Raw genomic sequence first — 13988 nt, 5'->3', positions numbered from 1 at the left:
CAGGTTTACGAAGTAATGACGATCAGTGTTTCCATATGACTATGATCGTAGATTACAGTTCAGTGAGGTAATGATGAATAAAATTATAACTTATGAGAACTTTGTTAGCAAGATATCGTCGGTGATGTGACAATACCTCCTATCTGCTTTTTCATGAATTTTGTAAGAGAGACTTCAAACTTTTTTTAGGGTCATTTCCTGTTTTCATATGTAAGTTTTAACATGTTTTTTAGTAAATAAAAATTTGAATTTACTACAAAACAAGTCAAAAAATATCATATGAAAACAGGAGGTGACCCTAAAAAAGTTTGAAATCTCTTACAAAATTCATGAAAAAGCAGATAGGAGTTACTGTCACATCACCAAAGATACGTTTTTCCGTCAAAGCAATATTTACACTATGTGGGAATGTAAATCGCACAAAATGTAAGGTATTGTAGTGAGGTAAATCCACATTGGATAAGTCATACTCAAAAATCATACTCAAAAACCACAAAAACTAAATGTATGATCGGGTATAGTGGGTACTCAGTTAATTGGGAAGTTTTTTTTATAGAAGAACATTTGAACAAGCACTTATGAAATGCTGCATATAAATGAAATTGTATCTGCTCTGAAAAACAGTTTAGAGCCAATTTTAATGAGATATGGTTTTAGCATGGCGGGGCTCCAGCTCATTTTGGTGTAAATGTTCAGCATTATTTAGATTTCCGGGACGGTAGATTCATGGATGAGGTAGTATTGAATGGCTTCCTCGTTCACCCGATTTGAATCCTAAAGATTATTTTTATTGGGGATACGTGAAAAGTAGAATTTAAAAAACTAAACCAGCAAGTGTTGCAGAGATAAGGCAAATAATTTTATGGATACATTTTCAACAACGTTAATCACCTACTTATAAGAATTGCCTGAATAAATACAGCTATAGAGAATATTTTTTTAAGTCAGCCAGAAGAATTACAGTCATAAAGATGGATGATTGATTATATCGTTTCATCCTAACATTTCAAATAAATAAATAAATGATACAGTTAGAAATACTCACTGAGAAGATTGTATGAATTGAGTCGCTGGATGCAAAAAGACTTCTGCAATGTACATCAATTCGACCTGGCCTGTAGTATCTTCAGCGTTTTGAGCATTGGCTTTGATGGACTCTACTAACAGAGGTATAGTTTCGCCCAATTCAACAGTATCTTGGATAAGTGTTTCTCTGGTAACGGCGTTTGTATTGTAGGGGTGACTTGCTTGTGCTGCATTGATGCATTGAGTAGCAGAGGCTGCAGCCTTTCTGGCGCAAATCTGAACTCTGTCGACCTAAAACATAAAATTAATGTTGACAGTTTCAAAAGCAATTCTCTATTGCATTGTATTGAATATTGGCAATAACTAAGAAAATTGTAAATTTTTCATACCAATTTTGCACGAAGTGCTGGAGTGGTAGCAGCGACAACAGTGACATCTCTAAGGTCCTCTGCAGTTTTTCTAAGTTGATCCTGGTACACTATTTCAGTTGGATGACTAGCGCACTGTCTGGCAGCTTCTACCATCTTGGCAGTAGCATCGGCTAAAGTTTTAGCGGCGGCCAATAGACGGCGTTGTATATCAGAGTCGGGCAGTTTTTCGGCTTCGCCTGAAAATATATATTTTTATTGTACAAACTAGACAACTAACAGGTGGTGTCGAGTTCTTGCACCAAACATAATATTCACTATTTTTAATATCACATACCTTTGATACTCTGGATAAGTTGTGCTGTGGCTTGTCCCAGACGCCTAGCTTGTCTAACCATTTCATTGGCATCACCAGAAGCTGCTGATAGTTTATCAGTGGCTGTGTAAATCTCCTCTACACTATGTTCTTGAATGGTTTCTCTAACTCTTTCACGCCCAGCTAAAAATATTTTAGTTAAATGTAGAATAACTTAAGTATATAAAGCTTAAAAGCATATTTTGCAATTATTGTGAAAAGAGACCAAATACATCGGGAAAAACATTTTTAATATAGAAAGAGGAAAGTACATACCCAATTTCATATGATTTAAAAGATCGTTCAATGTGCGGGTTACGTCTGCAGCTGCAACCTTCAGCTGATTGTTCAAATCTTCATTTGGACATGACTCATTGCATACAGCAACCAGATTCTCGACAGCTCTGGCTACCTTTAAAAGAAAAAAGATCAAATATCGGTAAATTTTTTAAATATTCGATGCATACCTCTCGAACAGCAGTAGTCAGTTGTTCCTGGCAAGCTGGTGAATGTATGGTTGGAGCAACAACTTTGGCACAAGCGACGAGCTGCGATGTAGCCAATGCACACTGGGTGGCAGCACCTGCAATATTTTTCAGTTAACCCAATACTTCAAAAAATAAAAACAATATGTTTATTCAGTCTCCTCAACAACCTGACAAAAGACAATAAAGTGTCATTAATATGGGTGGCGGGTCATGAAGGGGCGTATCGGAATGAACGAGCAGATATGTTGGCAAAACAAGGCTCAAGAGAAACTTTTGAAGGCCCAGAACCCTTTCTGTGGAATCACTAAAGATGCTACGAAAAACAAGGTTCAGAAATGGCTGATAAGGAATCATCAAAAGAAATGGAGAGCCACTCAAGGGCAAATCCAGACTAAAAAAGAATCAAGAATATTGATAAAAAAAAACTCTCGAACAGTTTGATGAACCCCAATAAACGAGAGATCAAAACGGTCACTGAAATAGTGACTTTACATTGCCGTTTCAGAAACCAGCTATACAAACTAGGTAAGGTGAATGAACCATGGTGTACATATACTATGCCATTGCAATGTGCTAAGTGATATGAAGCAAGAATGCACTGGTCAACTGATGTTTGAACCACAAGAGATCGTAAAGCTGCCAATAAGAAAACTGTTGGCCTTCGTTGAGGCCACAGAACTTATTAGAGTTTAAGGAAAAAATAAGGTATGGTGCAAATAGTCCAGACAAATAAGATTTTTCTCGTGACACATCCCCCTCCAGGCCGAAACCAAATTTTTTGACTAGTATGGACATCTATATTATTAACCTATATGTTTCCTGCAACCGATATTGATGATATACATAGTTATAAACAAAGGAAGATAAAAAAACGGTAAATTATCGCCTTTTTCGTCTATTACCAAAAAGTTAAGCACTTTAAACAAATTTGAGAGTAAGAAACTCATAAATCGTATAAAAAACTTCAATATGGCGTTCCCTGATTACGTCCATCCTTATTGGTTGCTTAGAAAATTTGCAAAATAAATAATAAATTTTGAGTTTTTAGAAATATTCATAACTTAGGTAAAAATTAACTTAGAATCTTCTTATTACACGGAATGCCGAGACTTATTGTACTGCAATTATATTTTAAATTTCAAAGCAATTGGTCAAATAGTTTAAAAGTTATTTAATTTGTTTATCCCAAATTCATTTTTTTTGCAACACTGTAAGTCAGAAAATTATGAGGTTACAATAATATTTCGGACAGTTTATAAAAGAAGAACATTTATACTATTACCTTAATTAAAAATAAATGACAAAAAATGATTTTAAACAGTGTAAAATTATTTTGCAAAAACATGTCGATTTTTTGCTTACTTATAAATAATTAGAGTAACTTTTTAACCGCTACCCGTAGAAAAATTATTTTTTCATATTTAGAAAGATTGAATTTTTATACACATTTAGAAAGAAAAACAACTGTCCTATGACAATTAGGGACAAAGTTAGCCCCCCCCCCATTTTTTTAATTCACATGTTTTTGCAAAATTATTTTGCAATATTTGTAATTATTTTTTGTCATCTTTTTAAATTAAATTAATACTGTAAATTTTCTTCTTTCATAAACTATATAAAATATTACTGTAACTTCATCATTTTCTGACTTACAGTGTTGCAAAAAAAAGTTAATTTTGGATAAACAAATTAAATAACTTTTAAACTATTTGACCAATTGCTTTGAAATTTAGGGTATGATTTAAGCACCATAAGTCTCAGCATTCCATGTAATAAGAAGGTTCTAAGTTTATTTTTACATAAGTTATGAATATTTATAAAATCTCAAAATTTATGATTTATTTTGCAATTTTCTAAGCAACCAATAAGGATAGACATATTCAGCGAACGCCATATTGGAAGTTTTTTATACGGTTTATGACTTTATTACTCTCAAATTTGTTTAAAATGCCCAACTTTTTAGCAATAGACGAAAAAAAGCGAAAATTTACCGTTTTTTTATCTTCATTTGTTTATAACTATGTATATCATCAAAATCGGCTGCAGGAAACATAATATACGCTGTGAGCTCGTACGTAGAGGGGATATTTACAAATTCGCGAACGCCAGTAGTGACAAGTTTGTAAACGTTTACCGGAAATTTGACATAAATGTCAAAGTGATTAATTTAAAATTAAAATTAAAAACATTAATTATAAACAATATTAGTTGGTCAAAGCTGTGGTATATATTTTTACCTTAAATATACTTACGTTTTAAATACTGAATTTAAGTTTTTTTAATGTTCCGTAATATCTAATTATAAATAATCTATTATAATCTTAGCGCCATCTACACGATTATTGTCAAAGTATCCGAAGTAAGAAATTGATATTTTATCAATAGAACGTCAAAATGATTAGAAAAATCTTAAAAAAATCGATTACAATTTAATTACTTTTTTGCGTTGTAAATATTAAGCGATAACAATTAAATAATAAATTTAAAAATTACCGGTAAAAGTTGAATTAGTAACCGCTAGGAGCGACACCAGCGAAGCTCAGAACGTATAGGTTATTATTATAGATGACCATACTACTCAAAAAATTTGGTTTAGGCCTGGAGGGGGTTGTGTCACCAACAGGATATTTTTTTCCTTATTTCTCTGAACTACAAAGGCCTTACGTCCAAGTTCCAGAGACTAACGAGTCTCTGGCCTCATCTAAGAAGAAGATGTTTATTCAGAAGCTAGATATTACGTACCTATTACTCTGTTTTGTGTTTGTTGGTCATCAGACGTGGAAGCTATGTTTTTGGCCTTCAGAACTAAAGCAGCAGTTGTGTTTGCGACAGCTTTGGCCAAAGATAAAAGCATATCTTGTAATTCTTTGTTTTCAACGGTATCTTCACCGATGGTAGCAAGAACTTGAGTGCTAGCTTCACCAACTCTAGAGGCAGCGTTGAGCAGATTTTGTCTTGGCTAAAAAAATATTTAAAATTAAAGTTTTTGAAGTATTGAACATAAACACAATAATTTAGTACCTCTTTCGATTCTGGTTCTGCAGCTTTCAACAAATCGCTAAAAGCAAAACAGAGCTTTCTCGTGGCATCCAGCAATTTCTCTCCCATGCTTCCATCATCCATCAATGCTGCTATCATTTTGACATCTTTAGTCATTTCTGGTAAATTACTACCGATTGTTGTAATGGCAGCTCCAACAGCAGTATGGTCCACCTAAAATTCAGAATACATACTCACTTAATAATGCAAACAAATTTTATTTAATATTTTGTTTCGTGTAAAACTTTTAAAGATTCTTACTTCATCTTGCGGTCCAGAGGTGAGCGTAACCACTTGAGCAGTAGCTGCGCTCATGGCAGCTATCTGTGATCCGACATTTTGCTTCTTGGTATCCAAAGTAACTTGCTTCCATTTCTTTGCAGCTGGATCTGTACCCAATTCTGGAACGTGTGCTCTGGCTTCAAGCTCGATTTCTGATTCTTTGATTCTGGATTGCGTTGCGGAAATTGTTGATAATAGAGCACGTTGTGGTTCTGATATTATCATCGTTATTTTGGTTTGTTGCATGTTGGTAGTCTGAAAAGGGTAATAAAATAAAAATATATAAGGTGTCTTTACCATAACCAAATTTGTAAATTATACTAGTAAACTATTTTCTACTTTATAACACTCTCAAACTTTTCAGGAGCTGTCAAGTTTCAAATAAAATTAGAAATGCAGAAATAGTATATTTTAAGTTAAAATTCCAAATGTTGTATATCAGAAGTGAAATGGATAAAAAGGGTCAGACACATGGGGACAAAAATAGAAGCTCCGAACACCAACTATACAAGTTCATTAATCGAATACTGGCAAATAGATTGGAAGCAAAACTCGATTTCTACCAGTCAAAAGCACAAGCTCGGTTTCGATCAGACCACGGAACAAATGACCATCTGCAGTGCCTTGAAACTCCAGTCGAAAAGTCTATCGATTGTAGTACACTCCTGCTTCTTATTTTTGTTGACTTTCACAAAGCATTTGCCAGAGTGGAAAGAGTCGCTCTCTTAAAAGAACTGACAGGAAGCATAGAGAATAAACCACAAGTATAAAAACATTATTCGAAATATATACCAAAATACAACAATAATTATTGTAAACCTTCATTGCACTGAGAGGATAAAAATTGGTATAGGGGTGCGGCAAGAGATAATTTGTCGCAAAAACTATTTGTAACAGTCATGGAGTGCGCATTTAAACGATTAGAGTGGGACTCTATTAACATCGATGGACAGAAAATCAATTATCTCCGATGTAACGATGGCATTGTTTTCATAACAGGCGACTTATATAATTAGGATAAGCCAGATTTATGCTACAACAAGTACAGTGCGTAACATAGAGAGTCGGTTTAAGGATGAACTATGGAAAAATAAGAATGATCACAAATCTCGTCCCCAATGAGCTGAGAGAAATCGCCTGTAGAAGTTGTGGAATGATATGTGTATTTGTATGTATATAACAGTATTACTTTTACATAGTAGAAAAAGAAATAGGAAAAATGTGTTATGTGGTGTAGAAACAATTATTTATAGCTCGAGTAGTAAGTTTATTTAAACATAGGATTAGAGCTTTGTACCTGGTGATGGTACCGTAAGGATTTTTCGATATTTCCTAAAGTGATTTGGTCATCTTATTTTGAATGCGTGAAAATAATGGCACATTATTTATCAGCAGAGATTAATGAACATTACTAATGTATTTATGGACCAACAAAATAGAAGTGAAATATGATATTATTGCTTGACTGTTACATATAACAGAGGAGAGTTGGGAAAAACACAAGCACTCTCACCAGAGGATAAGATTTGGTTTTGGACATACCTTTAAAAGAATTATTACAAGTCTTTAAGTACTGCATAGCCTGACGAGTACAGATTTAAAACGGTTACAAATTGAAATAAAACTAATTAAACTAGAATAGATATTATGTAGACTGGGTGCAATTGGATTATTCTGGAAAATATTAACCAGTTTCACAATATCTAAATATTTCTCTGTGCTACCCCAGTATCGTATAGCATAAGATCAAATCCTTATGGTTCCACCAAAAGCAAGCAAACTTGATAAACGTTACAGTGTATGGAATGGATATCGAAATGTTAAGTAGTTTACGTAAGCTCGTTTTTCATTAATTAACTCAAAATCAAGCAAACACATTGTGTACAATAAATTCTTGGCTGAATTGCACATTAAAAATTCAAAATGGAGACCTATCATATGACAAATATATTATGCAAGAGAGAAATATTTAAATACTATATGTATTACGGTATATTAATAATTGTTCCGGAAAAAACAAATATTAATAGTGATAAAGGCATAATAAAACTTTTGATATACCTGAAAAAGAGCATGCATGAAAACTTTTATGTGAATGTGATAATGCTATTTACAGGATTAACGTGCTACCATATATACAGGATAAAATCGTCTATCTGTACCTACTCTGGACCCTGTCCAAGGTAAAGACATGTAATAGAAGAAACATTTATGTTAGTTAGAGAAAACTACTAAAATCTGGTATTTTGTGTTTTCTCAAGATATTAGCTATTATACACTGAGCTCCAAAATTAACGCATAATTTTAAAAATATAATTTCAGTCTTAATGAAAACATTTTTGTATATTCTTTTGTTCTTGAAGGTTGCTTTTAGAACATCTAAAATCAAAAACTTTTTATTCTTTACAAAAAATATATTGCAATAAAACTACTTAAAGATCTCTCATAAATGAGAATAACCGTTCTTATTTCATTTTGATCAATTTGTTCCCAAATTTTAACTAATCGCAAAAACGGTTGATCTAATGTGTTTGGTGCATTAAGTAGTCGTCGTAATCGTCTCCCTACGATGGTCCAAACATGATTTATTGGGTTGAGGTCGGAACTTCTCGCAGACCAAACCATGGCAGGAATTCCAACCTGCTGACGATATTGCTGCACAATTCTTGCAATGTATGACCTAACATAACCTTCACAAGCATGAAATTATCCCCAGTAAATGTTGCAAATGGCTCTTCCAAAAAGGTCTGTAATATACCTGTGTAATGTAAGCTCCCCGTGATATATTCTAACTAACTCATCCGTACGGGCCTCCAAATTAATCCCACTCCACACCATTACCGAGCCTCAACCATACTGTAGAGTTGTAGAGTTCCTACAGTATTACACTGTTCGGGGCGTTCTGTACGCTCTGTTTCGCATGTCATAAGAAAAAGACAGTACCTGGATTCATAGGTGAACAAAATACTTAGCAAATCGTCATTATTCCAAACAACATGTTCGCGAGCAAAATGCAATCGTTGCCTTCTATGATCTCTGGTGAATAATGGGCCAGTGGATGCCCTTCCAGGACGCCGGACGTTTGTGGCAAGTCTTCTACATATCGTATTTTGGCCTATTCTAAATGTCTAACGATCCAAAAATTCATTTTGTAGAGAAGTACTGGTAATAAACCTTTGTCTTAGTGTACCAAGTGTCAAAAACCGGTCTTGATTAGGAGTTGTAATCCTTCTACGGTCTTGACCGGGTCTTCTCGAGTTATTTACAGTAACAGTAAAACGTGTTAAGACTCTTGAAATGGTTGACAGAGTGACATTAAACCGTTCAGCGAGTTTAACTTGACGGTATCCTTCTTTGCGAAGGGTAACGATTCTAATACAGTGACTTTGTGACAAATTTCGATTTTCTCGCTGCTGGTGGTTAATTTTAAACGAAAAAACACTTAATAAACTTGAAAAACACATTTGAACATTCAGCACAATGTATTCTAACCCAACTAAATTCGAATTAAAATGAAGCACAACTAGCACAACAAAAATTTTCTCGCCTGTTTTTAATTTGTATAAATTTTACAATATACCGGAGGTAACAATAATATATTATCACAAAAATCGTAACGCCAAAATTATTTGATTTTCCAGGATTTTTAAAACATTACGTTAATTTTGGCGCGCAGTGTAGATTGTTGATGAATTCATTAACAATTTCTCCTTCGAAGTACAGATACAGTGTACTTGTTTTGTAGTTAGTTGGCAAATTGAGGTAGTTCTTTAGCTCAGTCACTCTGTCTCTTTGTGTGACACATTAATAGAACCATACACATGTACAAAAGCTGTAGTTAGATTAGACTGCCGTTAAAATTATTAAAACCGAATGGTTATTTGGACTTTGTCGAATACACATAAGCAACATAAAACGAATAATTGGAGAACAAAAAAAAAAAAAAGAAATTTTAAGGGTTAAATAAACACAACGAAAATAAAAAATAAATTAAGCTTACCGTTGGAGGAGCATGGCCAACATTGACAGCGCCACTTACTGTGGTCTGCTGAGGACCACCCATGACACCCATTGTAAAAGTTTTCTCGGCTACATTAAAATAAAATAAATAAAATCATAAAAACTAAATAAAAGACCAAATTAAAATAAAAATAAAGTAGAATTAGTGAGATCTTAAAGATTCTAATTTAAATCTAACTAGGAACAAAACAATACCCAATTTTACAGTGCCGATCTTTACATCTTTCCAGTGCAAAACTAGCCGTCACTTCAACTAGAGGCAATCAGCTGCCACAATTGGAGTAAGCCTTCAATATTATCTTATAAAAATTCACTTGTTCTTTTTTGGTAAATACTTTCACTTTGTTTATTCTTTACTTATTTTAGAATAAACTTTTTATACATTCTGCTTTCAATATAAGTTATTATACCTTCTAGCAGCTGCACATTAAATTTTGATTTAGATCCACATGGGATATTTTCAAGTATACGTTCTAGTAATGATGACTATTTTCATTTCTTCACATGGTCAAGAACAGAACTTTTTCTTTTCTCGATGGAAATTAATATTGGCTCTTCTTAGTCGTGTATTTAAAGTGTTCAGTATTTAGTATTAACTAAGAAGGATAAACTCACCATCAGCGGCTCTCATTACTGCTGGTTTGGCCAAAGATTCAATGCTGGTTCTGCCCATCTTACTAGATTCGTGTTGCAAAATGGTTGCTCTGGAAAATAAAGATGTCTTAATACTAGACTATACCTTTAACACATATAATATAACGCACTAATACTTAACATTATGAAACCAAATCAGTACTATTTATTATGGCGAAACATCAAAATTTAAAGTTATTAGTTATTAGTTTAAGAGAATAATGAGTTGGACCTTTATTGGAAAATAAATATTTTCATAGATTATCTGTTGAATGTTATCCTGTTGCATTTGTTGCAATATCATGCAAGAGGACTTGCATCTTGCAATCTAAACTACTGGACAAAATTAACGCACCACTTATATTTTTCTCAATAATCTTTGTTTATTGATCATTTACTGTACGACAAGTTGCCTATGGACCTTGTTTGATAGTGACAGTTGTTATGTAAGCTAAAATAATAGTCTTGTTTTAACAATAATGTCAATAATTTGTATTAAACTTCGTTTTAGACTAAAAGTGAGTTAAACTTTTCATAAAAAGTGCAGATTAAAGCAAAGTTCTTGTGAGAAACAAGCTTTTCATTGTGATATTTTTCATCACATGCATATATGGAAGTTCATTTGCATAAAAATCAAATAAAAAAAAATGAACCGCCAAAGAAACTTGTCAATGGAGGAGGCAGTGCGAGCATCGACTCTCCTAGATGAAGGATATTCAATGCGATACGTTGCAGGTTTATTAGGAAGACATCATTCCAGCATCAGTCGCAAGGCGAGGCCATATAATGAAACAGGGTCGTACCATCGAAGACCAGGGCAAGGGCGAAAACGTTGTACTAAACAAATTGATGATCGTTTTTTGAGACAACGTGCTCTCAGAGATAGGTGAGTCATCAACAATTTGCTAAAAAATGAACTAGCAGATGTTTGAAATGTTGCGATACCGTCTCGAACAGTTAGAAGACGTTTACATGAAGCAGAATTGAGCAACAGGAAACCGACCAAAAAACCCTTGCTTACCAGAGAACACAGGGTTCAGTGATTGAATTTTGCAAGATTGAATCAAAATTGGACCATCGATGATTGGAAACAAGTTCTTTTCTCCGATGAGACTAGAGTAGGCATAAAAGCTCTAGTTGGTCGTGAGCGTGTCTGGCGAAGGCGAGGAGAAAGGTTTGCCAGCTGCAATATCTCTCCTAAAGTACCTTTTGGTGGTGGCTCAAAAATGTTTTGGGGGAGAATTTGTTTTGAAGCTCGTACGGAGTTGGTCCCCATACGTACGAGGTATATGAATGCCCATTATTACTTAGACAAGATTATTGTCGAACATGTAATGCCGTTTGCTCCGTTTCTTGGACCTAATTTTTTATTCATGCAAGACAACGCTCGTCCTCATGTGGCTCGACAGGTTATTGGCTACCTAAATGATGTTGATATTCCATTATTAGAGTGGCCACCTAACAGCCCGGACATGAATCCTATAGAGTATCAATGGGACTATCTCAAAAAAAAAAAAGATTCGAAGTCTAGACCCCTTATTGCCAATCACAACCAACTCATTGAGACCGTTATTAAAGAATGGGAGAATATTACGCAAGCTTTTGTTGAACATTTGATATCAAGCATGCCTCGACGCATAAATGCAGTCATAAGAAGTAGAGGAGGGCCTACACGGTGTTAGTGTTGACCCAGATGCATTTTATTGTGTTACTTTACTGATTATTTTCTTTTTGCAATTTAGAGTTATGCTACCTTATTTACGCATTTCCGGCAAAAACAAATTTTTAAAGAAACAATAAGGCAAATTTAGGTCATGGTAAAGTCATGTTGGACTTATTTGTAGGTGTTTATTATTATTTCAATGCAACTTAGTTTTATTTTGTGTTCATATTGTAAATATTTAGATTAATTAAAGTGGTGCTTTAATTCTGTCCAGGAGTTTATTTTGTTCCCTACCTCTGGATTTAAAAACATTAAGCTTTTCACATGGCAATTTCCATTAGACATGACAAGTTATGGAATTAGGTATCTGAGTAGCTAGACGATTCTTTAATACTGAGAGAAACGTCTGATATGCAAGAAGGGACTATATTTCCTTTCATTTAAAAGTTAACTTCTCTAATGCAGTATCATATTTCTTCAATCGGTTTTTGGAATTTGTACTTGACTAATCACGTTGTTCAGATTAAAATTGGGCATAATACACGGAACTAAATATACTTACTTCTGTTTAGCAACATTCTCTTCGAACATAGTAGATCCCTCGTCTCCTTCGATACCAAAATGATCCTTAGCTTGTTGTTTCTTCAAGATGATATCAATGTACCCAGCTATAATCTGCTGGATCTGCTCTGCTTCCGTCGTTTGTACTGAATAATACTGATCGGAGTAGTCACCGAAATCGAGGGTGAAAGTGTTTGGACTAGCTCCCCATCTCCTCACCTGCGTCAATGGCCAGGTCTGCAGAATTTCTTTCGTCTGCTCGTTCAGACGCAAAACAGAATCTTTGGTCACACCGAGTAAACGGGGAACTAACTTGTTCTTTCCTTTCATCTTTTCTTTAACCAGGAAGAATGTTACTCCGTAGGTACGAAGAGAGCGAGCGTTTTTGGTGTATTTGACTTTGGCGTCTAGTTCGCTAAGACCTTGTTGTTTTCTGTGTTCGGAGAAGATCTTCTTTTCTATACCTTTTATTTTCGTGTAGGATTGTGGAAGAAATTCTTTAAGACTGAAAAAAAAACAGATTTATTATTTACAATAATTCATTGAGTACAGAACATTAATTTATGTTCATAAATAAAGATCAAATTAGCCAGAGACAAAACACTGGAAGGTAAACAGAAGAAGAAGAAACAATGTCGAAGCTATTAAATAAAACACAAATTCGCGATTCGATGTTCAGCAAGCGACCAATTAACACGTATTTTTGGTACTCAATTATCGTGCTAGTTAAATAGTAATTACAGAAACAAATTTAAAAGTAATTGAAGTAAAAACTACTAGTGAAAAGTGATTTGTATACTGAATGTTTTGATTGTGAGTAGAAAAAATTTATTATTTGGGTCTACTTGGATTTGAATGTTTCAATAAATCACGACAATTATCTTTATATTATCCAATTCCATGAACGGATATCGCAGCGAAAACTGTAAAACAGTACCGATGTTAGATTTTAAATAAATTTAAAAGATGTCATCCTCAAGTCAACCGCAACAAATTGCATCATATTCAAAAGCAGTTAGCCAATCACGCAATATATTAACCCCAGACAGAGAACAAGCTATTTTATTTAACACTCTAGAGAATTGTACAATTAATGACTATCTTGAAGGATTGAGTCAGCATATAGAACCAAGAAATATAATTTTCGCATCCCGTATATCAAACGGTAGAATATGCATATATCTATCATCTAAAAACTTAGTAGATAAATTCATAGCAGAAACAAAGAAGATAAAAGTAAATGGAAATATACTAGAAGCAAGAAGATTAATAACTCCATCAGTCCGCTTAATTCTGTCCGGTGTATGTCCAAGTATACCTTTTAACTTAATTAAAGACGAATTAATAAAACTAGGTCTAAATCCTCTCTCAGATATATCATACGTACGAATAGGAGCAACCAATCCTGCTTTCAGTCATATTCTAAGCTTCCGACGACAAATTTTCATTTCACCTTTGCCAGACAACCATGTATTACCTGAATTTTTTATCATCGAGTTAGAACAAACATCATACCGCATATTTATAACCCAAAACGAAACATGTTTCAAATG

At 33.9% G+C, this 13988-nt stretch overlaps 1 protein-coding gene across 7 annotated transcripts in view; it reads right to left on the bottom strand.

The window, feature by feature from the left end:
• LOC114331131 (talin-2) overlaps nucleotides 1-13988 on the bottom strand; it is a 272902-nt gene that overhangs the window by 81147 nt on the left and 177767 nt on the right. For 5 of the 7 annotated variants that reach the window (XM_050643759.1, XM_050643761.1, XM_050643763.1 and 2 more), the window contains exons 5-15: nucleotides 12437-12940; nucleotides 10194-10282; nucleotides 9559-9647; nucleotides 5538-5813; nucleotides 5259-5450; nucleotides 4980-5196; nucleotides 2217-2332; nucleotides 2026-2161; nucleotides 1732-1893; nucleotides 1416-1633; nucleotides 1046-1317 (exon numbers count right to left, since the gene is read on the bottom strand). In XM_050643759.1, coding sequence (XP_050499716.1) covers nucleotides 1046-1317; nucleotides 1416-1633; nucleotides 1732-1893; nucleotides 2026-2161; nucleotides 2217-2332; nucleotides 4980-5196; nucleotides 5259-5450; nucleotides 5538-5813; nucleotides 9559-9647; nucleotides 10194-10282; nucleotides 12437-12940 — 2271 coding nt within the window. Of the gene's footprint in view, nucleotides 1-1045; nucleotides 1318-1415; nucleotides 1634-1731; nucleotides 1894-2025; nucleotides 2162-2216; nucleotides 2333-4979; nucleotides 5197-5258; nucleotides 5451-5537; nucleotides 5814-7619; nucleotides 7733-9558; nucleotides 9648-10193; nucleotides 10283-12436; nucleotides 12941-13988 lie in introns of those variants that run through there. The other 2 variants (XM_050643762.1, XR_007696403.1) reach the window with 2 other exon arrangements.

This window comes from Diabrotica virgifera, chromosome 2 (genome assembly GCF_917563875.1).
Source record: "Diabrotica virgifera virgifera chromosome 2, PGI_DIABVI_V3a".
Lineage (NCBI taxonomy): Eukaryota > Metazoa > Arthropoda > Insecta > Coleoptera > Chrysomelidae > Diabrotica > Diabrotica virgifera.
This window is presented reverse-complemented; position numbering and strand designations above follow the sequence as displayed.